Source organism: Drosophila persimilis, unplaced genomic scaffold (assembly GCF_003286085.1).
Source record: "Drosophila persimilis strain 14011-0111.01,24,50 unplaced genomic scaffold, DperRS2 tig00000002-arrow-pilon, whole genome shotgun sequence".
Classification (NCBI taxonomy): Eukaryota; Metazoa; Arthropoda; class Insecta; order Diptera; family Drosophilidae; genus Drosophila; species Drosophila persimilis.
In genome coordinates, this window is record NW_020825289.1 from 8850964 (window position 1) to 8876985 (window position 26022).

A 26022-nucleotide genomic window follows, 5' to 3' on the forward strand; every position below is an offset into this window, starting at 1 on the left:
GGCATGGCGCCTAGCGCCATCCCCCCCTCCACACGGGCCGTCGAATTATCCCGTGTAAATGTTGAGAGTTCAAGCTTGGATTCGTTTCGGGCTTATCTCAAATTATGCGCAAGGCGATGGAAAATTAAAATAATTTCCACATTCGCCGCAGTGAGCAATTAATCAAGGGACGCATCCCCTTTGGATACCGCTGAATGATATGCGGTGCTGGGAGTTATGAGAACGCATTTAACCGAAATGGTTTTTGGCCTGGTCCTGGCCCTGATTTATGTGGGTGACCAGGCGCCATTCCGTGTGCTCCTGGCCACCTGCCGCCCCCGAGACCCATCATCAGGTCCACTGCCATCTGCCCAGAAAGCCCGGAAAATCCCTTCATCCTCCACTGAGCGTCGTATACCTTATCCTTATCCCTTTCGATATCCAGCTGCACAATGTGTCACTTTCGTTTTTATTCCTGCCTTAGATTTCCGCACCCGACACTTTGTCAGTTTCCAGCTCCTTTGGATTCTATCCGCCTTCCGCTTTTAGGTTCCGGCTCTGTTTCTCTGTTTCACTGTTTCTGCTGCTGGTTCTGGTGCTTTCGGCATTTGCCAACTTTAATATGTTGGCACAGCATGGCGGCACGGCACTCGCCTTGAGTTTCCATTACACTGCAACGGAAGCCGGATGTTGAAATTGTTGAGGTTGCTCCACCATCACGGCAGGGCGTAAGCAGCTTAGCAGCACAGTCCTTCAGCCTGCTGTCGCTGTGGGGGAAATTGCTAGCACAAATGCCATCGCAGTGCGAGACGAGAACGAAGCCTGACGCTAACCCGATACCCAACCGATACGCGCGGTCTCTGTAAATGTTCAATCAAAACTTTGCTCTGCCCCAGGGCAATGGATCAACTTACGCACAGCACAATTGTCGCGTCTTAAATTTTGTGGGCAACTTTTCGAAACATTCACACACACATACCAGATAGATACTAAAGGTACATTTGCTAGTAGATATCTAGAGAGTTCTTTGGTGACTGGTCTGAATTGATAAAAGGCAATAAAATGGTCATGGCATCTAGCAGTACAAATATATTCACTGACTGCATCTCTGGCATCAAATGGCTTAAATAAATTTGGCAATAAAACGGGCCAGAGGAAGATGACTAATCAAATGTATAACTAGTGGAAACTAACTGCCTGAAACTATAATAGAAAATCCTGCATTGCATCCTCAATGAAAAATTTAACTGCCATTTAAAGTGAACTTATTTATTGCATTTAAAAACTATAATGAAAGATAGCAGGTAGCAGTTTCATATGCATATGGAATGCGTAGCTCGAATGAACATTAAACATTATTTATTTAATTGTCGGTTTTATGTTTCATTTAACCAAAAATAATGAGAAACATAGGAGCTTTTCACAAAACTCAGATATAAAATACTGATTAAGAATGGAAAGAAATATAAATTTAATTTTAAATGCAAGTAAACTGTGTGATGTGGCATAAATCGGATATTATTTGATATCATACTTTTCCTTTCCGCCTGTTGCGTGATATTCGATCTTCGTGTTTTCTTTTCCCGAAACAGAGCTGACTTTTCACTTTCATTGGGAGGGATGCTGGATGGAGAGTCCCGGAAAATGCGTGTGTCATAAATCTACTCCCGCGCCTTTCGCTTAAAATCAAGCTATTTATCACAAGGCGTCGGCGACGACGACAAGGACAACGACGTCATGCTGCGGTGCTGCCAGGATGCCACGATGCCAGAATGCCAGGCTGCCACACTCTTATCACCTCAGAAGTGGAGCGTTTCGAACGCCTCCGGGAAGGCGCATATGTTTCGCAGCCGTTGATGCCTCTCCACAGGATTTTTTATGGGTCCGCCTGCCAGCCACCCCTGCCAGTCCGACGACTGCCTGCTGAGGTAGAAAGTTGTGGAAAACAAACTTTTCTTACTTTTCCCCTTCCCTTCCCTGTGTTCTGTTCTGTTCTGTTTTGTGCGTGTGGAGGTGACAAGAATCCGGTAATTTGTGCTTCAAGGTTAAATGTTAATGTCCGCCATTACAGAAACATTTGACGTTTTGTTTCATAAGCGACAACGGGTTATGAGCACGTGCGTCGGCTCCGTTCCAAAAGGCCGGGCGGCGTATACGTAATTTTGTATGCTCGTGCTAATTTGACTGGCGCCAGGTAATAAAAGTGACTGCTAGTGGTCCGTCCCAAAGTTAAGGTTGGAGTTAGTTTGCTTAGGTCCGTCCTTGGCTCTTCCCGGCCATCAGTTAAAGGAGGGACCAGGGCATTGTTTGGTCCTGGCGCCTGGTCATTGAACGTAGTTCGCAGTGAGCCCAAAGGGGATTCTGGCCTTGGCAGCCAGGCAACCGACCCTCTTAATGGCAGCTCCAAATGTTGCTAATGTTAATTTAAGAAAATGTTCTACTGTGTGTGTGTGTGTGTTGCTGGGAAACACTTGCGGTGTGGCAGCATTTGTGCATTATTATTTGCGGTCAAGTCTTTTGTGGCCGGGCCTTTTAGAAGTTCGGCAGGCAAGATCCGTTTTGAGCCGCAGAAGCAGCAGCAACGGAGAACTAATTAAAGATATATTCATTTAAAAATACTTGTAGCTCTGAAGGATATATCCCACACACACACACATACAGCCACACATTGCTTTGGCTTTGGCTGTGACGTGCATGAGGAGGCAATCAATTATGGCGGAACGTTTTGGCCAAAAAAGCGTGTTGCCTACTTTGAGGCGGCCGCGTGTTTGCCAGCGCAGCAGCACAATTAATTATGTACATTGGGGGGAGGCCCTGCCCGTCCCTTCTGCCCTGTGCCCGTTGCCTGGATCCCTTTCGTTCTTTCACCAGTGTTTGCCCCCGTCTGTGTTTGTATTGCAAAAGAGAGGAGGTAGACGCAGAGTCATCCTTGAGCTTAGACGACAGCATATGCTCATGCATGCCTAATTACGATAAATCCTTGCCCCAGACCCAGACAGCGCTCTCGCTTTTACTTTAACGCTCTAGCTTTCCGCTTTCCCCTTCCCCCTTTCTCGTCCTTTCTTCTCTCATTCTTACTACCACTCCTTCTCTGAAGGCCGACTTAGTTCGCGAGAACAAACGCGCCCAAATGAAGTAGCCAACAACAAGAAAAACACTTACGAGGGCCTATCTTTGGTTGTGAGTGTGTGTGCTGGGACGAGAGTGTGTCTTGTGTGTGTGTAGGCGTTCATAATTATGGCCGTATTTAGAGAAATTGGTTATTATGTGCTTAACGCCATTTGTCAGACGGGCAATAGTTTGTCCTGCCCCCCAATGGTAGTCCTGCCTTTAGAGAGATGTTCCAAAGGAGTTCCCAGTACCCGGAAATACCCGAGGGAACATAGATAAGGCTCATGATGTGATTACCATTAAGCTGTACAACGAAAACTCGTAAAATCAGTTGAGTATGTTACATATTCATTGGATCTAATGAATATGCATTCAAAATCATTTACCAAGGCACTCCAGGGTAAGTTCAACAGAATACCTTGTACAAATATAATTGTATTCTTGAACATTGAAAATTCATATCATCAATGGAACCCTCCTTAAAGCTTAAAGCAGTTTCCATCTTTGACCAACTCTTGTGGCCACCCTCTTAGTTAGTTGTGGCTGTCTAATACTTGAAATTGTTTGCTAATTCGTTATTATTGCCACTTTACCACGTTGCCGAAACTTGTATTCACCATCTGCCCGTATTAGCCTCCGCCTCCGCCTCTCTGCGTGTCCTGGCTCTCCTTTAAGCTGCCTTCGGCAATTAGCCCAGGCGTGGCTGGCAATGCCGAGTGTCTCCTTCTGGAGTGCCTCTCAGGCTTGGTCCGACTCTGGGCTCTGCCCCTATCTCCATGCATGTCCATCAATAAGAGGTCCTTGAGGCTGTTCGCTCGTTATGCCATCTGTCAATTGGCCCTCCATGAATTGTCATTAATCATGCTTCGGGCTAATGATTCCCTCTCAAATTTGCAATCCAACCACTCTCCTAACGGTGCTGGTCTCGTTGGATATGAGACAATTGTCGCATGTGGCAGGCGGTTTCAGGAGTTCTTTGTGGCATCCACTCGATGCATTCCATCGAAAACGCAATTTCATTTCCAATTAGACCTTCGAGCTTTGCCCAAAGAGACCACTGAATGCTGTGAATTTTGGCTATGATGGAAATGGAAAAGTGGGAAATGGAAATACGAAATAGGAACGCTGTGCAGGCTGAGGCTGATGCTGTTGATATTGGATGACCTAGAGTCCATCAGCAGCTTCAGTTGTTGACATCTTTCGCCTGGTCCACTCATAAATTGCAATTATTTGACTTTTTGAATTGCGCTTCTCTGTTATTCCTGGCTGTTGGCGGAAAATCTTTGCACCGCATACTCGCTTCATCATGTTTGATTGACAGTGGACTGTCGTGGGGGACAAGCGAATGACCAGACAAAAGACCAGGCAGTCTGGCAAGAAAAAAGCTGCAGAAAGTGCAAACCAATTAGAAAAAGTGTGCTGACAGAGAGAAATATTTAAATATATTTCCATACGATATTGATCAGGGGGAAAATACAATATAAAAACACACTTTTTCCCTCTAAAAAACTGATATTTTCTTTTCGCTAATTTCATTTTTTATCCTATGATCCTATTATACCTGTACCAATTAGCATTCAATTGCGGCATGAGTATAAGTCTCGCAATATATTCGTTAGCGAATCAATTTTCCCAGCCTCCGTATAAGTATCAATAAATGCCTTTCATTTCTATAAATATTTATGAAAATTGCTAAAATGATTCATGCTTGAGGAGAGTGCGTGGGCTCGGATGGACGCTGTGGCTGGACCCAGGAAAGAGAAATTTCCATGGTATGGTCGTCAGGAAAGAAACTGCGGAATAAGCCAGAACAATAGCAAGTAATGAGCTCTGCATTCCTACATATATATACTACATGTTTATACTTATGTATATATGTTGTTGGACTTTCTACGCGACATTGTAAAACGATAAATTTCTACAGACAATTATTGTATAGGCGCTGGCGTATCTGAAGCAACAGAGAATTTTATAGATTTTCCACACAGGTTCGTTGGGGTCGGGTGAAGCTGAAATACAACAAAATGATATGTGTGAAAGTGGGAAGAAGACACAGAAATATTTGCTGTTGTTCTGCAGGTTATATTTATAAAGATTCACCTCAAGAACGGCTGATCATCAACTGGCGGCTGAGAGCTTGCCATCGCAGAGCCAAACATTCATTTTCATTTCTGGCACGCTCGCGAGTGGACGTGCGGACCGATACGCCGATAATAGATATAGCCCAATTCGATATACCTCTATATATACTACATATACAAGCCCATACATATAGAGAGGTGGTAGGATCTATCCATAGATCTGTCACCTGTCGCGTGGTGCGAGAGGTTGCAACCTCTCTGTGAAAATAAAGTTCGTAATCGAAGCGCGAGTGTTTTTCTAATCAAAAATCGTTTGAACGTGAAGCCAGTGAAAGGCATTTCTTCAACCCCGAAGGAGAGTGCCGCCAAGGCATGCGAATAAATTTGCAAAAGTTACGAGACACATCCTCAGATTGCAGTGCGAAAACCAAGTGAGTGATGGCTGATGCCTGATGCCAAACCATTCTTGGAGAACCATTCAAATGGAGATGAGCTGAGCGCATTCAATGCCCGTTGATTATGTAAAAAACGAGTGAAAAAGTGTGCAAATGAGAGAGGGAGATGAGAGTGTGAATGATAGAGAACGAAAGCCGTGAAAATGTCACCTGGTTGCCACTAACCATTCGCCCACATTCGTGAAAAGCTGTCAGAATTTATTTTCATATTTCTTCAGTAGCGTTTTTGGCAATTTCTATCTTTTGTAGCCGTTGAAATTTATTAAGTTCGACAAAATAATGTACATATATAGATGGCTATGGCTATATGAGGATTCCCCTGTGTGTGTGTGTGTGTTTGTAGTGTAGTGGGCTCATCAAAAAGCATAGCAATAATTTGCCCACACAGATACGAGCAAACACACACACACACAGGCAGGGGCACCACATTGCTCATACGCCGCGTTGTTGCCTTATTTATAGTTCGATTCAATCAGCGACATTTTCAGAGCTTTTCTGATTCTATTTTGCGCTAGCTGTTTGCTGTTTTGTGTTTTGTGTTTGTCTTTTGCGCTCTTTCTCTCTCTTATCATCGATTGTCTTGATTTCTTTTGTTTCACTGTTCCCTCTTTTTCCCCATTTCCCATTTGCTTGTGGCTTCATTTTCACCTTTAATATCTTTGTGTCGCTTTTTTCAGTATACACCATGAATTGTGTACAGCAATCTGCAATTGCATTTCATTTTTCATTTCGAGAGGTAAAAAACAAATGCAAAAGATGAAATGCCATTTGGCAATGGATTTTTGTTGGTAGCCGAAAAGCAGGCAACGCTTTTTCATTATGCTTTAGTGTGACCACTCACTCGCCTCTTTCATTCCACTCTCTCCTTCGTTGTCATGGCTTCTGAGGAAGTTCAAGGTCGCTGGCCAACTTCCGGTTAAACATGTGGGTTAAATTAGAAAACTACTCTCTCAATTTTCTTCGTAATCTTCTGAGAACCAAAACAAAACTTTAATTAAATTATTGACTCGAAATGTATCTGTTTTTGAATTGTGCCTCGGAGAATGGAAGCAGTGTATTACAAGCTTGCAAACGGCCTGCTATTATTGTCTTTAATTGAACACGCCTTCTCCTTTGCTTGGGGGTTAATTAAACTCATCTCTGGCGCCATGATACCTGCCATATGGGCATTGCTACGATTGTACGCCTATTGTTGCCAATGAAATTTGCGCATTGGTCGCTTGCTCATTAACCTGGACATATTCATGGGTGCATTCAAGGCGCTTATCCGCCACTCTGCACAATGCTTTGAGCACAGCCGCAACTTCATTATGCACTTTCATAGAGCACCCGCTGACAATCCACCGCTGTGCAGTGCGCATCCACACGCATTCATTATCGCATTGACTGTGGCTGCCTTTGTGGCAGTATAATTAAGTCGGCACCATGCGGCTTATGCCCATCATATCAATGGGCAGGTACCAAATTATTGGCGAAATGGAACTGATCATTCAGAAGCAGGCCTTTGTTTCTGTTTCGGTTCCTGCACAGCATCGGCCAAGAGCTCAGTCGATTAATCATCAAATTTGGCACTGTCAATCGCTTTAATTCGGTTCCACTTCTCACTCTCTACTCTCTCCTCTCTCTTTTTGGCAGGCAGCAGAGCTAACAGCCAAACAGCAGGGCCCCGCCCAAGGGCGCCTCGGATACCGGAAGCCCAGTCGAAGAAGAGGCAAAAGCAGAAACAGCGCAGAAAATGTAAGTAATTGTTGATGACCATCGTTCCATTTGAACGGCTCTGAATATTTAAAGTTATCCAAAGAGTAGAAATTTCACTTGATTTCTTCTCCTTTGCAGAAGTTTCGATTGCATCTGTGCTCGGATCTGTCTGCTCCACTTATTTATAGCACGAAAATATTTTGCATTTCTATCTTTGGAAGCCCCTCTGCAATCTGCAGCCAGTGAATTCCGGGCTAGCGGGCTTCTATTTTTAGCCAACACATTTCCACTCCCAAAAGGGAGACTGGCAGCGGGAGTCGTGACAAAGTTTCGACCTTGAGAAGCAACATTTGTGCTGTTCAACGAAGGTTTCCCCTGCTCCCGAAAGGGAGTGCTGGGAAAGTGTCGGGGAAAGTGAAAACTTTTCAATTAGCCAACTCGAGATTAGTAGTATGTGGCACAAGTGGAATGCTGAGTAGAGCATTTTCTCCGACCAATGCTCGCTCCAATTTTCAATGAAGTTTATTTTTAGGGCCTGTTACAGCGAGATACAGAGGCGCACGCAGAAATAGCCCGTTCCGCAGCCATGGGATAGATGGAAAATGCCGGCGTGTGGCCAAATTAATACACACTCATTTCATGACGTCAACCAGCGGTGTGTACATAGATTCTACGAGTTGGACCAATTGGTATCCGACGGATAAACAAATAAGTTGGCCGCACTTAGAAATGCTTTCTTCGAGAGAACTTCATCTCCAATCCACAAACCGCAAGCCACACGCACAGAGGCACTCTTACATTTAAAGTATTTGTATCTTTTGTATCTCATTAATGGGCTGCAGCTATAGATATACACAGATACATACACACACGAAGACATGGGGCGATTGCTGCCAAGAATATATATTTTTGCGTTTCTCTGACGATCGCACATTTTGTTTTGCTTCTCTCTCTCATATCGGGATACATGGTCGTCTGCAGATACACAGAGAGAGAGAGAGAAGGAGAGAGAGAGAGTGAGAGAAGATTTGTATATATTTAAAATATTATAGACTGCTCTTGTTTTGCTTGGCTCATGTGCTTGGCAATTTTCACTTGCCTTCAGTCGCTTTTTACATTTCCAATCGAATTCTACGAGGCGCGTTGCCCAACAAAACTTTATCGAAACCAAAAAAAAAAAAGAAAACAACTTGTATATACTATATATAGATTTATAGAAAGTTAAGCAAATATAAATCAATCGGAAGTCGCGCACACATTTAATGAAAGTGCCCCGGATCGAGAAACGAGGACTCGCAACGATTTTTCAGCGACTGAGTTTTAAGGATTCGCGCATTGCCAAAAACCAATTGCATTTTATGATTGCCTTCGAGTGCCGCTTTGACAGCACCAGCAGCAACGCTTGCCCAGCAGTTTTCCATTTTCTATTGGTGAGTTTTCCTTCTCCGCCTTTTCTTTTTTTTGTTGGTGGGGTTTTAGACGAGTTGGCTGTTTGGCTGCGGTTTAGTGTGACCCAAATTTCATCGAATTCATTTCAATTTATTTGTGTTGATTTCAATTTTCAATGTTTTCTGCGTGCTGCTGCTGCTGCTGCTCCTGATGATGGTGATGATGGCTCTGTGTCCGCTGTCACTCGACGGCAAAGAGTTTGACCCATTTCTGTGTCTGTGTCAGTTTCAGTTTTTCTTTTGGCAGCGCACTGTGAGCCATGCCAATTTGTTGAGGGTCAAGTGTTTGCCGCATTTCCGTTTCGTGTCTACCGTTTAACGCTTTTCCATTTCCCGTTGACCGTGCGCGCACACACTGCTCACATAACTCGATTTAATTTTAACCCACCCAAGGTTAATGAATCTCTTGCTGTTTTCTCTTGTACCAGCAACTGTGGCCATCAATCTCTCGAGGAAAACAAAGGAAAACAAGTTCATCTATAGACTAATTAGAGGAACTATTCGTTTGGTTTGTCATCCAATGCCACACATTCATTGCGGTCATCCGCTATCCACTTTCCGCCTAATTTGCTGCGTATTAAAAGAATTTTGGAGTTGCACGGAATTTTATCAGATATTTTACACACTTATACGGGCTGCGCTCAGCCACAGACGAGCATCATGGGAGACCTTTCAGCTTTTCAATGCCAGCTGACCTCCCCTCAACCCTCTATTCTGAACTCTTTTCATAGCTGGGGGAACCGCTGAAAAATGTAACTCAGAGCTCGAGTCTGCCAGAGTGCGGCGGGAGAAGAGTTCGCTGGTTGTTTCCATTATGCCGGAGAGCAGAGCTCTGCTCTATTCATTTTAATCCTTTCAGCGGCCATTCACAACTGCAATGGCTAAATTAGTTTTGCCACACATCCCCCCCTCTCCGCTTCCCTACCCAGCCAGCCGCACAGTATACCCTCTATTCAGGACCCGCTCTGCTGTACGCACAATTTGTGCTAGCGACAAAATTTCTATTCAATTTGATTTTAAGCGCATTTTCCAGTTAATTGCACAGCTTTCGCATATGTCCGTGTGTCGGACGTATGGATACAAGCACACAAATTTTCGTGGCAGAGGCGTGTCACATATATTTTGAACTTTTGGCCGCATTAAATTGATGACTTAAATGTCCGTAGCAACAAACATACAACAATAATGGGAAACAGGCGCACGACAATTAGCGTTGGCTGCCATGGACATGGACATCGACATGGATATGGATATGGAGAAATAGAGAAAGAGATGCTTCCATAATAATACCCCTATCTGGGCACATAGCGTATATTTACGTATATTTACGAGCAGGAAGTGCGCACTGGTTTGGGCACGACAACCGCGGCGTATGCGCGATGCATATCGCCCATCGCCCCGGCAGTCAGCGCAAAATCGCATTTATATTTATACATTATATGTATACACGAGTATGAGCAGAATTTCTCTGCTGTGTGCTGGCTGCCTCTCTCTCTAAGAAATGTGTGTCATTTTTATTATTAAAATCTCAACGCAAGAGGTGCAGGAAGAGACGTATTAAGAGCAATTGACATGGCTAAAGCGCACTCGAGCTTATGAGGAATTGTAGCTTACGAGAAGGGGAAATCCTTTATTGAAGAGCGATATCACAGGAATGAATTTAAGGGCTTCCTGAGAAAATTGTCCGAAAATAAATATAGAAGAACTTGGTAAATTTCATGCAGAGGTAACAGAAAAAACTCCGCCATGTCCTTCATTCTGGATTTGTCTGCCTTAAAGCTCGAAAAAAATTATAAAGGAGCTTTGAATAAAAAGAGAATAGCAAGGGTGCATACATATATAGCAGTATATGCCCTGAAAAAGAATTTCGGGGAAATATATTTATTTCATATTTCCTTGTTTATCTTCAAATTTAAAATTAAATGTGTTTTAATTGAAAGGAAATGCAACTGTCTCAAGTGTTATAATAACCCATTGAATGCGAAATATCCAAATATCTATGGCTACCAATTTCAACGAGTGGGTCGTAAGACTTATTATTTGTGGAAAAGTGTATGTGGAGCTTGCATTAGGTTTCCTGCGCGTATTAAACCTGTCGCAACCCGAAACATCAGCAGAATTTCGGTCTCTTGTAAATAAACTTGTCGGAGCCGCTTTTAATGAAGCAGCCATAAGAAGATTTGTGGCTTAGTGTATTTTGGCCGGGCCAAATGAAGCCCGACGACAGGGAGGGGCAAGCTCCGATGGCAGCCCGCGACTTACAATACGACAACGAAATGGTCAATTTATTGTATGACTTTTGGGGGCTGCCACGGCTGTGTTCATTCAAATGCAAGAATTTCCTGCCAATCGGATTTTTGGCGTGGATTTTTTTGGGGGCGAGCTTACCGACTGACAGATGGCCTGACTGTCCGACTGACTGGCTGACTGACTGACTGACTGTCTTCTGTCTGTTGTCTTATGATGAGCTTAAGGAGGGAGAGAAAGTGAATTTATAATGATATGAATATCAAATTGACAGCATCTTTGTGGTCTAATCGAATCAGGTCTAATGATTGTCTCTCTTCCTTTATCTTTCTATGTGTGCGTGTGTCCTCGCTTCGTTTTGGGGACACAGTGAGCCATGGAGCAATTTGAGCAGCTGTTGACGTGCTGCGTATGCCTGGACAGGTATCGCATACCGAAGCTGCTGCCATGTCAGCACTCCTTCTGCATGGAGCCCTGCATGGAGGGACTGGTGGACTATGTGCGACGTCAGGTAAGGATATCATCATCATTAATCATCATTCAAATCAGTATACATATGTACATACATACATATGTACTCGTATCTGTGGCAATTTGGTTAATGCCTCGCCGACGTCACACATCACCGTGCGGCCGCTTAACTACAAAATCTCATGAGCAAAATCAGATGAAATGGGAATGAAAACAAAAAAGGCGCCCAGCAAGACGCCCCCGAAAATGTTTTTTTGAGTATTTATCGCGTTGCCTGAGGCGCATTTGCGTAGATATCTTGTTGAAAAATTATACATAAAGACACAAAATTATATATACGCTCGTACATACAGATATCCGTGTACTGCGCTACTTATAGTCTCCGCAGATTCGAACGTCTCTGTCTGCGTGTATTTATAAATTCAGTTTTTGGCTCTCAGCCAGCGCCACGCAAATAATTGGTAAGCATTTTCATTGTGTTGGCCCTACTCGGTAAAATACAGACAACCACACACGGATACTCGTACATAGTTAGATAGATAGATAGATAGATATGTAGAAAGGTAGAAAGAGAGTTGCAATAACTGTCATGCGAACTGCGAAAGCCGCAAAGAGAGATTGATTTTTGTGGCTGAAGGCTGACAGGAGATGAAGAAACTTCACGAAAGGACGCACTCAAGATGCCTTCACATGAATCAGGACAAATGTGAATGGTTTTTAAAGTTGCGCACAGCTAGTACAAGAAGATTAAGGCATATCAATTTAAGATAACTAACATCTTAGTGGAATGTTGGGGAAGAGCCAAGTAGCCTTTGATAGCCTTAAGGTTGCTCAAAGGCTTCAAAGAATCATTCATTAAATCTGATTTTAAGCTTTGAATTAATGCAATTAATTTTCTACGTGCGAATAAGCAAGACTAATCCAGGTAATACCCTCCAATCTTCAGGTGAAATGCCCAGAATGCCGTGCCGAACATCGCATACCCTACAACGGCGTGCAGGCCTTTCCAACGAATGTAACGCTACAGCGCTTCCTGGAGCTGCACATCGAAATCACCGGAGAACTGCCCGATCCGACATCAGGTAAGGAATGAAAGCAATTAAAATGATTTTACTAGTCTCTGAAAAGCGATAGAGGAGAAGCCTTTGAAGGGTCTCTCGCCTTATTTAATATAAAAGGTCAAATTCCAAACTGCAATTTTCCCCTTTTGCTTCATTCGATTTGAGCAAAAATATTTGTGCAATAAAACAGAATCCTTTGAGTGCAGAAATCAGTAATTAGAAATCAGAAATCAGAAATCCTGGCGGCAGAGGCAAGCAAGGAATGTTATTAATAAAAAAATGCTGCCATGTAATCGTTTGTGTAACTTTAATTAAATTCCGCTAAAAGGGAAAACAAAAGAAATGGAAAACAATGGGAAAAGCTATGGGTATGCCAGCCGAATGTACTAGTATGCTCGTCGAACAAAAATTGCCATTCGCCATAATGTTTGGGTTTCCAATTAAAAAGTCAGACACTTTCCCCGGCCATCTGACAGCAATTAAAACTAAGCAAAGCCAAATTGATTTTGTTTGAGCAATTTGCATTTTGCCGGTCCACAAATTGCGGATCGGGCGGCTGTCAGCATGACTGTGCGTATCTATCAGAATATATATATATATTCCAAGTGGCAAGGTTGATAGTTGTCGAAGTGAGTGAAATATGCAAATGCATTGCAACTTCTCAATTGCAATCAGCATTAAGTCGAGTACGAGGCATGGGGCATGGGTCATGGGGCATGGGGTAAGAGCTAATAAGGCAGACAAAGCATTTGGTTTCATTCGTATTTTCTTTTTTTTTGTTTCTTATTTTTTGGATAAATTTGGTTCTTGGGTATGCAAATGTGTGAAACAAAAGAATTCCTTTTGGCTTTCAGTGCTCCTCGTTTCGTGTTATGGATATGGCAGGGACAACGACTACAACTTTCATGTGGAATTTGTAAATTCACTTTTCCATATGATTACACAGAAAATATACAGAAGCCAAATATTGGCATGCAGCAGTCTGGAAGCTCTATGTACATTGTACATGCATACATATCTCTCTATGTATGTGCCCCTCTGTCTGCCGCTCAGTGGCAAGTTATTGTCAGGCCGGCGGATCTGCTGAGGAGTAAGGCGGGGAGTGTTCATCAGGCATTGCCAATGCCAGCAATTGATGCAGAAAAGTTGACGCTGTCGAGCTGAGAGTGCAGCAGTAGCGACATCTTCGCAGTGTTTGCTTTGTTGCCCCACTGAGGCAACTGAGGCGGCTCGTTATTTGCATTGCAACAGTCAAGCCATCGACAACGAGCCAGGACTGCCTTGGCAAAGGATGTGGCACACACACACACACACCCAGAGATAACAAGAAGGAAGGTCTTGGTGGAGCAACGAAACTACAAATACCCTCAATTGTATTCCCAGTAATAGAATTGAAATCATATCTGGGCGCATGATGAAGAAACACATAAAAGTGTCCCTTGTGAGCTTTGCATGGAGACAGTAGTTTATATTTCACCCACCTGATAGCCATAGTGGCCAGTTTGTGATCAAACTTGGTTAGTAGTTGAGAAACTTTGCCTGATCTATGCACATAGCCAGCGCCTTCAAATTAAATATAGGATGCTCGCAGTAGATAAGCGATTCCTCCCAAAACTTAGTCTCAAAACTTTATATTGATAAACGTTCAGAGATGCCCTATTTACTTTTCTGTGTTAGTAGATCCTACTAATCCATAATCCCTTCTTCTCTGGAATATGGAGAGTAAGTAGTCTCCTCCTTGAGAAGTGTATAATGTACACAAACATCCATAACAGGCGCTTAGGTGCAGTTGATTTCTTGCTCTTGAAATCGCATTAGTGAATGCAACAGACATCCAGCCCGGAGTCTGCTCCGGCCCTGCCCCCCTACAGCATAGCAGACCCGGAATGTGGAAGGACTTTGTTGCCAAGAGTGCAAATTGATGAGCTGCTGGCATGGCTGGCATTTTATTGTTCAACTCAAGGGAGCCAGGCAGGAAGTCATTTGGGGCCCCATTTGGGAGCGTATTTTGGGAGGACTGCTGCAAACGGAAGACAGATAGGGGGAGGAAAAAGCTGATTAATAATTGTGTGTCACTCCTTTCGTAGGTCAAATCATGGAACGTTGTGGCGTCTGCTCGGAGAAGGCCTATCTGTCTCATTGTGCGCACTGCGAGAAGAAGATTTGCGAGGACTGCAAGAGCGCCCACATGGACATACTCCGCCGTGAGATAACGCGCTTCAACTCACAGGTGAGTCCGGAACTGATCTTTCAATTGGCTTTTGCTTACGCACCTCATACCCTCTTCAGATCCGCCGCAGCTTGCATCGACTGCAGGACTCCCTAGCCATCATCGAGAAGAACACCATGAGTCTGCAGACGAACGCGATCAGTGTAACGGAGGAGATCGACGAGATCTACCATCGTATTACCAAGGCTATCAAGGATCGCTCCGACCAACTGAAGGGCGAGATCGACCGCTACCTGGCCGTGGAGCTGCGCAACCTCACAACGCTCAAGGAGAATCTGGACCTGGAGATCACCAACATCGGCAGCAACTGCGACATTGTCGACAAGTACATGAACGAAACAGTCGAGTGGGACGACTGCGAGCTTATGGACACCAAGGAGATCTTCCTGAAGACCGTCGAGTTCCTGCGGCACTTCGAGTACGAGAACAACGACTACAGTCGTCGTGTGCGATTCCTCGTCTCCATCGATCCCAACCAGCTGGTGATGAACCTGGCCACCTTTGGCGACCTCAACATCGCGCCACACTCGACGCCGGGCGGCTCGGTGAGCAGCTCCCACCTCGCCCCTCCCAGCGGCCTCCAGCCCGGACTAATGCGCTCCAAGAGCGACCACCGCCTGGCCACCCAGTTCCGGCAGCAGGAGGAGCGTGGTGGCTACAACGACGAGCCCGTCCTTGGCGGTCGGAAGTTCGGAGAGCGTCCCCAGCGCAGTGCCACCAACAGCGATCGCTATGGCGAGAGCAGCCGCTACGGCCGCTCGGACTATGACTACGAGAACGATTACGAGAACGAGCCCACTTCCGGACGGACAGGCAAGTCCTCGCGCTTCCGGTCACGCTTTGTTCGCTCGCACCAGAACGACGACTCGGACACCGAGCAACAGCAGCAGCAGCGTCAGCAGGAGCTGAAGGAGCGCAAGGACCGCGTCCTCGATAGCGAGGATGTGTCGCGTGGCCAGCTGAGTGGTATCATTCGCCTTAGCGACTGCTCCCGCGTCGTTCAGCGGCTGGCCGACATTGGCAAGGAGAAGAAGTCGGACAAGAAGTCGGACGCAGCCTCCGCGGCCCAGGCCGCCGTCCAGGCAGCCATCCAGACCCAGAAGGCGGCCATGCAGCGCCAACAGCAGAAGAGCCAACAACCAGCGGCAGCAGTTGATGAGGACGAACTGGCGCGCCAGAAACGCAAGAGTGCTGCTTCCTCTGGAGCAGCCACCTCGGCGGCCACCAGTGAGGCGGGCCAGGATCAGCGACCCAACAGCGAGCGGGTGGCGACCCTCAAGGGTCCCCGCGGTGGCGAGGACAGCGACGGCAGTGGCTCTAATCAGGCGTCATCTCCAGTGCGTACAGCGACAGCAGCGACGCGAGCCGAGGTAAGTGTGAATGAGGCAAATACAGAAGAAGAAGGCGTGGCCAGTGGCAGTGACAGCGAGGTAGACGAGGAGAATGAGGAACAGGGGGCAGAAGAGGAAGATCAGCAGCAGCAGGCAGAAGTAGAGGAAGTCGAAAACGACTCCGAAGATTCATCGGAATATGAAGAAGTAACAGTCACCGAAAGCAGCGATGAAGAAGAGGATGTGGAGGTGGAGGCCGTACAAGAGGGAGAGCCCCAGGAGGTGCCAGTGATCAATGTCCTGCCTCCAGAGGGAGAGCTGTCCAGCAAAGTTCACGAAAGTCCTGCCGCGATCATAAGTCATCCAAATGAAGTTCAGACAGAGAAACCAGAAGAGGATTTAACATCCAATCAGAGTGAAGAAGATGACGAAGAAGAGTACACAGAAGAGGAGATAGAAGTGACCGATGACGAGGAAGAAGATGAGGATGAGGATCAGGAAGAAGAAGAAACATGATAATCGGTATAAAATCTCGCTGTCACTGTTTTTCCGGCACAGTATTTCCCCTGTTTGCATATCCCCCAATGAAAAAAAGAAAATTTAAAAGAATTAATTACGTATACGCCATGTGTGCTTCGTTCTTTTTTTGTGCTCCATCGTTCACACTTCCCCTCCGCTCCGTAAGTGTTTGTCGAACCGTTCGAAACAGAGAGGGCAAACTTAAACTTGCCGTTAACCGTTAACTGTTATCGTTACTCTTACTGTTAATGTTACCATTTCCTTTAACAAAACATTTCCCTGGTTATTTTCCTTTCCTTTCCGTTCCGTTCCTCCCTTTTCTGTTTTATTTTACTTTATGTTTTGTTCTTACATCTTTCGTTTGTTTGGTTTTTGTTTAAGTGTATTTTAAGTTGTGGTGTTCATTTATTTATATTTATTTCATTGTTTTCCCCATTTTCCGTTGTACTTGTTTCACATTTCCCCCATTTTAATGTCTCGTGAGCGCCTTTCACTTAATGCTGTTTTGGGTCAGAACCTTTTGCTTGAAAGTCCCCATGAATATCCGGGCAGAAAGTTTCGGCCCAAAACTTCGGACATCAGAAATCGTCAATTGTACAATATTGTAGACATTCATCACTATATGTATATGTGTGCATATATGTATGTATGTATCGTATATGTATACTCGTATATAGAAATATATATATTTTTTTATTTTAGTAGTTTAACATCTATTACCTTATCGTTAGTTAGAGACTGGCAGCGGTTACAACGAATAAAACAACTAAATCAATTTACAAAATTTTCGTTTTGGATGTAACAAATATTTTCCTACAATTCTGTTTCTCTCGCACACCCTACTTCTCTATCTCTATCTCTTTCTCTGTTTGTTTTCTCTTCTTTTTGCAAGTGTACAAGCGATGTGGTAGTGATGCTAATTTGCTTAAATCTTACTAAATAAATTTGGTCATTGCTGTCGAGCTGCATAAACCACAGACCCAAATCAACCAAAGCGACATTTCTTCCTGTCTTTCTTTCTCACCCCCTCTGTCTCTCTCTCGCGTTGTTACCAGTGTCTCTCTGTCATTATTCTGAATATTTATTCTTTGTTTCATTCCTTTTTTGCGTTGCTATATCGTTGTTTTTCAATTTCTGATGTCCGCTGTAAATATTTCTGTTGTACATGTCTTTCTATCTTTTTTCTGTTTTTTTTTCTATCCTCTTAACACCCGCATCCTCTGCTCTACCCTCATTCATTCACCCATTCATTGACACATTGTTGCGTTGGCCCCACCCGAAACGCCCACAAAATGCCAACCCTGAGTTGGGGTTCAATGGCGAAAAATTCACAATCATGCGACTGTCAGCGATGCGGCTGCTTCCGTCAGTTTAACAATGTTTCCAGCTCTCTATATGTGTGAGTGTGAGTATGGGAGTATCTGTGTGAGAGGACGGGTACGTGTGTGTGAGCTATAAAGGGACATATGCACAGTAGCTGCATATTTGTCTGGTTTTTGGCATTTACCGAAAGAAATAGGAAAAGGTTGTTCGATCAATTAGGAAAACATCAAAGGGAAATGACAAAACGAGTCAATGATGAGTGAGCGACGGAGTTATGAAGGGCATTGGACATTGTTAGATGATAATTGAGGGAAAAGTAATATCGAATGTTGCATTGAGAATGGAATTAATATTGCCTGCCATCTCCCTCATTCCTCCACTGCCCGCACTCCCGCCTAACCATCCCTTTTCGCATCCAGTCACACGCACATCCCCATCATCTTCATGTTCATCATATGCCTCTACGTCATGTTTCTCTCTCTCTCTCTGTCTGCATCTGAATTGCGTTCGTTGCTTGACCCTTTCGACTAACAGACAGCCAGCGCCACAGACTCTGATGCAACTCCCACTCCTCCTACCACCCAACAGTCGAAACCGCCCGTCTCGGCCCAAGTTGCGGCCGTGAAGAAGACCCAGCGATCGGGCAGCAGTGACAGCAGTGCCTCCACCGAAAGCTCTGCCAGCTCTGGGGCAGCAGCCACAGCTGCAGCAGCAGCGGCAGCCTCGGCGGCTCCCAGCAGCAGCAGTCAGCAGAAGGCGCCCAGCACGGCGCGTCATTCGAGTGCCCGAGACTCGGTAGCCACCACCGCAGTGCCGGAGAAGAAGCCTTTCGTTAGCCGCTTCCTGCCGCAGCACAGCACCCCGGCCACCGCTAATGGTACGGCGGACAAGAAGAAGGCCGAATCCAGCTCGAGCAGCGAGGAGGAGACCAGCTCGGAGTCCGAGTCAGAGTCGGAGCCGGAGACCAAGCCCAAGGCGAGTGCGACCAGCAGCAGCAACAGTGCCAGCAAGTCCACGCCCAGCAGCGCCTCCAGCTCGACAACGGCGGCCACCGGCAGCTCCACCAGCGGCAGCTCCTACCGTGATCGCCTGGAAGCCCGGCGTGCCTCCCGCGACGACAGTGCGCTAGCGGCGGCATCGCGCAGTACTTATGCCACGCCCTCGAGCAGCGGCTATGGCAGCGGGAGCAGCAGCACCGCCCGCACACGCACCGTGCCCGCGCCACATCATGCGGGAGAGAGCGAGGACCGTTATGGCAGCAGCAGCGGCACTGGCAGCAGGTATTTCCTTCCCGGGGGCCACAGTTCCGCCATTTTGTAGTTTCTATAACTGGACTAATTTGCATGGCTAATGAGGACACAAAAACGATACACACACTCACACTCTTGAATCTAGACGCTTATATGCTACTGATGATACAAAGATACACGCTCCGCATAGATACATATCTGATGAGCACGGAATAAACATGCATAGATTGTGTGTCAAGTATCGCTGTTGATGTTCGGTCGGTAATTTGTTTTACTGTTTTTTTGTGGGTCAAAACTAATTGAATTACACTTAACCAAACTGCCTGCAATTAATTTTTATTGCAATAATTTAAATTTGAAATAGATCTATATACTGCATAATGGATTTCATGTTGGTTTTGGTTTGCGATACATTGCCCTGAAAAGTAGGCAACACGTTTTGTGTTCCGAAGTCCCCGAGTTTCCCCGAGCTTCCCCATGTTGAACGCCTTTTAATGTGTGCTTATTTCGACTCTCTTTTGTATCTGTTCTCTGCTCCCGCCGCTGCAGCTTTGTACAATTGCTCCGTGCTGGCGCTAACCTGGTATTGGCCATTTTGTTGCTCATACGACTCGTGTGGCGTCTAATTGTCAAGTTCATAACCTTCACATAAGCCAAAGAAAGAAACCAAAGACATACACACAACCCCAGATAGGTAAACACACACACACACTCTACACATTTCTATCACTCTCTCTTTGTGTTCTCTCTCTCTCTCTCTGTGTTGATCTTTGCAGTGCACTGCCCTTTAGCATACCGTACATAAGCAGACCCAACCGGGCCCGCTACCGAAAGCGTCTTGCCGATGTCTAGCCAGATATACAGACATATACACATATACAAATACATATGTGAAATTCTATTCAATTCATAGTTCAATTACTTGTTAACCCTAACGACAGTTGAGTTTGGCCCACGGCTCCCCACTAACCGACTAAAGAACTTCCGAATCAATCGAAACACTAATCCATTAGTGATAAGAACTATTGATTAAATATTTAAATGTTTCAACGAAAGCAAAAGAAAAAACCTGTGCAAGCTTCCTCTTTCATAGCATATTTTTGAGTACTTGGAGCTGCTACAGAAGTCTCCTCCTTCCAGAGGAGGATGATGATGATGTTGACGATGATGTTGCTTTCAAAGAGCCACTCAAAGGGCTGGAAATTAACTTTACTTCACCGTTTGTCTGTCTCCCTTTGTCCGTCAGTCCGCCTGTCTGTCAATACCCTTTTCAAAGGGATCAATGTGGCCCACTCAAGGCCTGAATGCCTTTGTGCTTGGGCGACACAAACTTCTTTAATTTTACTTTTGCACGACAACAAATATTGAACCCTTTCGGCGCCCCTGCACCCCTTTTCCTAGCCTGCAACAAATCTTGCGTAATGTAATTACAGCGGACGCTACCTTCTCTGACCTCTCTGGAACAATACTAATTGCTATCTGCTATCAGTCTGTTTGCTGGCATCCATCCGTCTGTTTTCCATCCTTACTCAATTTCCCATTCAGTACGGCGAGCACTCGTATTTATTTATGCTATTTGTATGATATTTCGAAAGTGTGGATGGATGGATGGATGGATGGACTCTGACTGCGCTGCACTGGCCGAGATGGGGATTTCAGACTGCATGTATTTCGGCTTCAATGAGGAACTGAAGGCGAGTCTTTGGCGTTTGTCCGTTTTCTGTAGGGAACTGGAACGATCCGTCTTGAGACACTGTGGTTCTCCGTTTTTCTTGGTCTGTTTTCTTTGTAACTTTGTTGGAGTTTCTGTTCGGAAGAGTTCCACAGGGAGGCATTTATGCTTAGTAGGTAGCTAATGGTCGATGCCGTCGACTGTAACACTTCCGCTTGTTTAAGCTTTGCTTTTTTCTTTTTGACAATTAAGCAGTGCAAACAGATGGTGCAACGCCTGGCTTTACCTCCTGCAATGGCAGGGGAAAAGCGAGAAGTGACCACAATTTCTCCCACCACTCTTCCTCCCGCCTACGCTCCTGTGCTCTCAACTTTTTCAATCTCGTTGTATTTGTGTTACTCACTTTAGCATGTAAGCGTTCAATTCATGTGTTTTTTTTTCCGTGTATATTTTTGTTTTTGTATGAGTAATCGTACATGTTGTAGCTGTTGTCGATGTTGCCTTGCCCCTTCTTTCCGTAGGACCTAACCCTCCCAACCCCATGCCAATACACTGACATACACACACGCACACCCATACACACACGGCGAACCCACCAGGTGAACGCCAATTGGCGCCATAATTTCTTGTACTTAACCAAACTTTTCGCAACTACTTTGCTGAACTTTCGATAATGTGAAATGTGAATTTAATTAGAAACTTTTCTGCCGAAACCTTGTTGCTTTGTTTTTTTTCGTCCGCGCTGTGTATTTTAATTGAATTTTGTTGCCTAATAAATGAGACACACAGACACACACAGAAACAGCGTGAAGGACTTAAGCTAGTCGAAAGTTAGTTAATTAAGCGGTCGCGGATTTTCCACAGGCAACTGGAATGGGGTTGGGATGGGATGGGATTAGAGCAACACCAGGTACAGGAGATACAAGGCAATGACAAAGAAAATTAAAAAATACACACATCCACAGCTACAGCTACAGCAAAGTAAAGAAAAAAAAAAACAAAAACAAACACAGAACCAAAGACCAAAACAAAAGCATATAAAATCCAAATCCAAGCCCAACCAAAACCAAAACAAAACCAAAAACCAAACCGAACCGAATCAACATTTTTGCAGCTACACAAGCCGCTTTCTAAACAAGAGCAAGAGCAGCGCCATTGTAACGCAACCCTCGCTATCCACGCCCACCGCCTCCTTCGACGAGGACGCCAACGGAACGGGCGACGACTCGGACAGTCGCTACGGGACAGGCCGCTCCCGTTACCTGGCCATGAAGGAGCGCCGCACCCGGCTGGCGCGCAGTCGCTCCTCGCATCAGTTTGGCAACGAGGACGACGATCTGGATGAGCCGGTATCCCCCACCACGGTCTCGCCATCCGCTTACTTGGCTTCAAGGTGCGCACACCAAAAAGAATAATCAAATAAAAAAGATAACAGAAATCTATCGATAAAAGCAATACCAGAACTTTCAGAACACCCACAAAATTTTGTAAATACATAGATGGAAATCTCAGTAATCAGATGTATATACATATCTCTCGCTATATACATATATACATAAAATCCCTAATATGTCGTGCGCTGGGCGCTTTCATTGTGCGTGTGCTGTCCCGAGGAATCGTTTTATATGATTTTCCTTGTTCCTTTTAATTTCTTTTTAATTTATTTGACGTGAGTTTTATTTTTTCGTTGAGTTCCTGTGCGTGCTACGTCCGAAGTTTCGTTCTCGTTAATGTTGCACTCTACACTAATTCAACTTTTTAAATTGACCTTTTTTATAATGGTTTAATTTAATTTATTTTTTTCCGTAATATTTTGTTTTGTTTTTTTTATTGGTAAGAGAAGAAAAACAAAATTATGCGGGTTTTGAAATTAACCGAAATTAACTGGAAATGCACAACATTTCCCAACTACAACAACTGCCCACTTCTCTTTCTATCTCTCTTTGTACATAAGCAGCACCACACCGCCAATTCTCATGCAGTTCCATAGTTCCACAGTTCCACAGTTCCATCTAGATCCGTAGAACGCCTCATCCATCAGAACAGCACAAATCAGCCATAGAACTCCACCTTTCTTAGCTCCTCAGCCCCCAAGCCTCCGCTCTGTGGATCACTAATGAAATTGTTGCCTTGCAGATACAGCGGCTATGGTAGCAGCGACCTGTCCAGGAGCCGATCTTCGCACGCCTTGAAGTCGCGCGACAATTCGCCCATCACCGATCGCAGTGCGGGATCCTCTCGTGCTGGAGCGCTGGGCAGCAGCTCCACGGACAATAAGGACGGGGAGGCCCTCAGCTCGTGGGCGCGCTATCTCAAGAACAAGTACGGGAACAAGAGTAGCAAGGACACGCCCAGTAGCAGTGCCGGAAGTGCACGCGACTCGCATGCGACCAGCTCCACGGCGGCATCGTCATCGCATGCGCACGGCATTGGGAGCAGCGGCAGCGGCCGCAGCACCGCCAGCGAGGTGTCGAGACGCCTCAGCCTAGGCCTACCGCTACGGCAGGCCAACGAGCTGGCCTCCTCCGACGACGATGGGTCAAAAAACGGGCTAGGCTCCCCTACGTCCCCTACGGTAGCAGCAGCAGTGGCAGCAGCCGGTATAACCGGAGTGGCAGGTACTATCCCTAAGCAGGTGTATCTGCGCAAGCGCCAGCAGCTGTTCCAGTTGGGGGGCCGGGGGAGCGAGCCCGGATCCTTTACGTGGCCGCGCGGCCTGGCCGTCGGTCCCGACAATAGCATCGTCGTTGCGGACTCCAGCAACCATCGCGTCCAGGTCTTTGACTCCAATGGCATCTTCGTCAAGGAGTTCGGAGAGTATGGCAACGGCGAGGGAGAATTCGATTGCCTGGCCGGCGTGGCCGTCAATCGAATCGGCCAATACATCATTGCCGATAGGTAAGTGGCCTCCAAGGCCTCTCCAACTTAGGGCTTAGAGTACAGCGAGTCCGAGCGTCTGCTCATTTGGTCATTTGGTCATTCTGCAGTTGAATTAAGTCGAGACAAAAGGCGCATGATTAATTCTCGGACTTAGACCCGCCTCTAATTGGCGGGCTAAGCGCATAATAGCCGCGATAATGAGAAACATGTGCCAGTGCTCCTACTTCAGCACATGCATACTCGTATTATAGCTCTGCTCCAGCCTTTTCATATGGCCAATCTAGATAGCAATCCCAGTTCCAGCCTCCATCTGCCGCTGTCATTGTTTGACGCAAAATCTCGTTAAGCACACAGGGGGCGGGCAGGGAGATGAAGACCGCGTGCAGGAACCTGGTGGCAGGGACTCATTGTGTGAGTCAACTTTGATTTTGCACGTTAAGCGGCTTAGACTTAAGCCCGACACTGAACACCCCACTCCGAATGCCAGGTTCAATGTCGCACCGCCTCGCAATAGCTTTGGTCCGCCCCCCAAATGTACTTTCCGGATAATGAGAGCTCTCTCGACTTTCCTTTTTTTCCCGTAATTAACATGGGAATATGCGTTCGCTGGCCATTTGAACCACCCGCCCATTAATCCACTTCTTTACTACTCTTTACTTCCAGATATAATCACCGCATACAAGTGCTCGATCCGCAAGGACGGTTCCTGCGCGCATTTGGTTCGCAGGGGACCGCAGATGGCAAATTCAATTATCCTTGGGGAGTAACAACCGATGCACTCGGCTTCATTTACGTGTGCGATAAGGAAAACCACAGAGTGCAGGTGAGGCCTCATCCTCCATCTCGATTTGCATGCAAATATTTATATTCCTCTGGTGAGGTCGAGAGGCGAAGCCTTGCCCAATTTGTCACACTTGAGCTGGTGCAGAGCCTCTTCGTGACCATATACTCCTCCTCCTCCTCCACAATTTTCATGAGCTTAACTGCAATGGACGAGTTTTTGTGTACTTTTTACTGGCATCACACCAGGCTCATGTCCTGGTCTCTGGTACTGGTCTTGGCCCATGCTGCCTCGTCCAATCCTCTGGCTGTCCTCTTGCGAATCCTTTTTCCATTTCAATTTGCCAACTTTTATCGAATACTCGAATTCGCATTCGTCAGGTTTTCCAATCCGATGGTTCCTTCGTTGGCAAATTTGGTTCCTGCGGCCGTGGCGAAGGACAACTTGAGCATCCGCATTATATAGCCGTATCGAATACGAATCGTGTGATTGTTTCCGATTCGAATAACCACAGGATTCAGGTAAGCCAATACCCCTCGTAGCCATCCGCAATCAGATGCCTCCTGCAACCAACTTCATGGCTGTCTGGCCATGTGAACAATTTTAATTAAAATATGCTCGCAGTCGAGATTCATTCGAATTTATTTGACCTTCTTTCTCCGTCTTCGGCTTGTGCGACCCTCCTGGTATACTATCTACTGTCTACTGTCACCTCTTCCTCCTTTGTCAATCGCATCCGGATCCGCATCCCCATCCACACACACACACACACACACAGATTTTCGATGTGAACGGCAAGGTGCTGTCCACGGTGGGCGGCGAGGGCTCTGACGACGGTCAATTCAAGTTTCCACGGTGAGTAAATCGAATTACAATTTTTAATTGACAAAGCGGTAACTTTGGTTTGTGTTCTGAACCTCTTCTGCAGCGGAGTGGCCGTGGACGACCAGGGCTATATATTTGTGGCCGATTCGGGCAACAATCGCATACAGATCTTCAATCCGGATGGCAGCTTCCTGAAGACCTTCGGCTCCTGGGGCTCCGGCGACTCGGAGTTCAAAGGACTCGAGGGCGTGGCCATCATGTCGAATGGCAACATCTTGGTCTGCGATCGCGAGAATCATCGTGTCCAAGTCTTCTAATAGGCCATGGCCACAACCGTCCTTTGCATTATCTCCCTTTAATTTCGTTTTTAATTTTTGTTTAAGTTTCACAATGAATTTATCATTTCTTTCGAGTGCCAAATAATTTAATGTCTTTATTTCTATGCATAGAAATGTTGTCAATTAACTAAAAAGCAATTAGTAAAAGAAAACCGAAATACTTTTTGTTAAATTAGAGCGAAAAAGAGAAATCTTTGAATAAAAAAGCTAAAACTCGTCAGAGTTTGAGTGAAAAGACCTCGCATTTTCCTTCTTCAACTTCCAGTCCGGTCCATCCCGTCCATCGCCTCTATCATTCCCTTTGAATGGGAACCCAACTGTT

General features: G+C 45.6%; 1 protein-coding gene across 9 annotated transcripts; it reads left to right on the forward strand.

Annotated features, from left to right (window-relative positions):
- The first annotated feature begins 5255 nt into the window (after positions 1–5255).
- Positions 5256–25885, forward strand: LOC6590074 (RING finger protein nhl-1). 9 transcript variants are annotated; one of them, XM_026986717.1, is made up of 14 exons: positions 5258–5602; positions 7262–7363; positions 11390–11530; positions 12437–12572; positions 14639–14781; positions 14841–16151; positions 17524–17538; positions 18543–19234; positions 21991–22269; positions 23013–23774; positions 24420–24579; positions 24918–25058; positions 25316–25392; positions 25466–25884. In XM_026986717.1, exons 3-14 carry the CDS (start codon positions 11396–11398, stop codon positions 25677–25679), a joined length of 4065 nt encoding a protein of 1354 aa, XP_026842518.1. In that variant the 5' UTR covers positions 5258–5602; positions 7262–7363; positions 11390–11395; the 3' UTR covers positions 25680–25884. The 9 variants fall into 9 exon arrangements, with proteins under 9 accessions (XP_026842526.1, XP_026842524.1, XP_026842518.1 ...); XM_026986725.1 differs by lacking the exon at positions 17524–17538 and having other exon boundaries at positions 5256–5602; positions 14841–16571; positions 25466–25885; XM_026986719.1 differs by lacking the exon at positions 17524–17538.
- Positions 25886–26022: the final 137 nt, after the last annotated feature.

Bases quoted from the DNA above. Each gene is read 5' to 3' on its own strand.
- LOC6590074 (XM_026986725.1), top strand. From the start codon at position 11,396: ATGGAGCAATTTGAGCAGCTGTTGACGTGCTGCGTATGCCTGGACAGG. The intron at 11,531-12,436 runs GTAAGGATATCA...TCCAATCTTCAG, and splicing joins TGGACTATGTGCGACGTCAG to GTGAAATGCCCAGAATGCCG. The intron at 25,059-25,315 runs GTAAGCCAATAC...ACACACACACAG, and splicing joins CGAATAACCACAGGATTCAG to ATTTTCGATGTGAACGGCAA.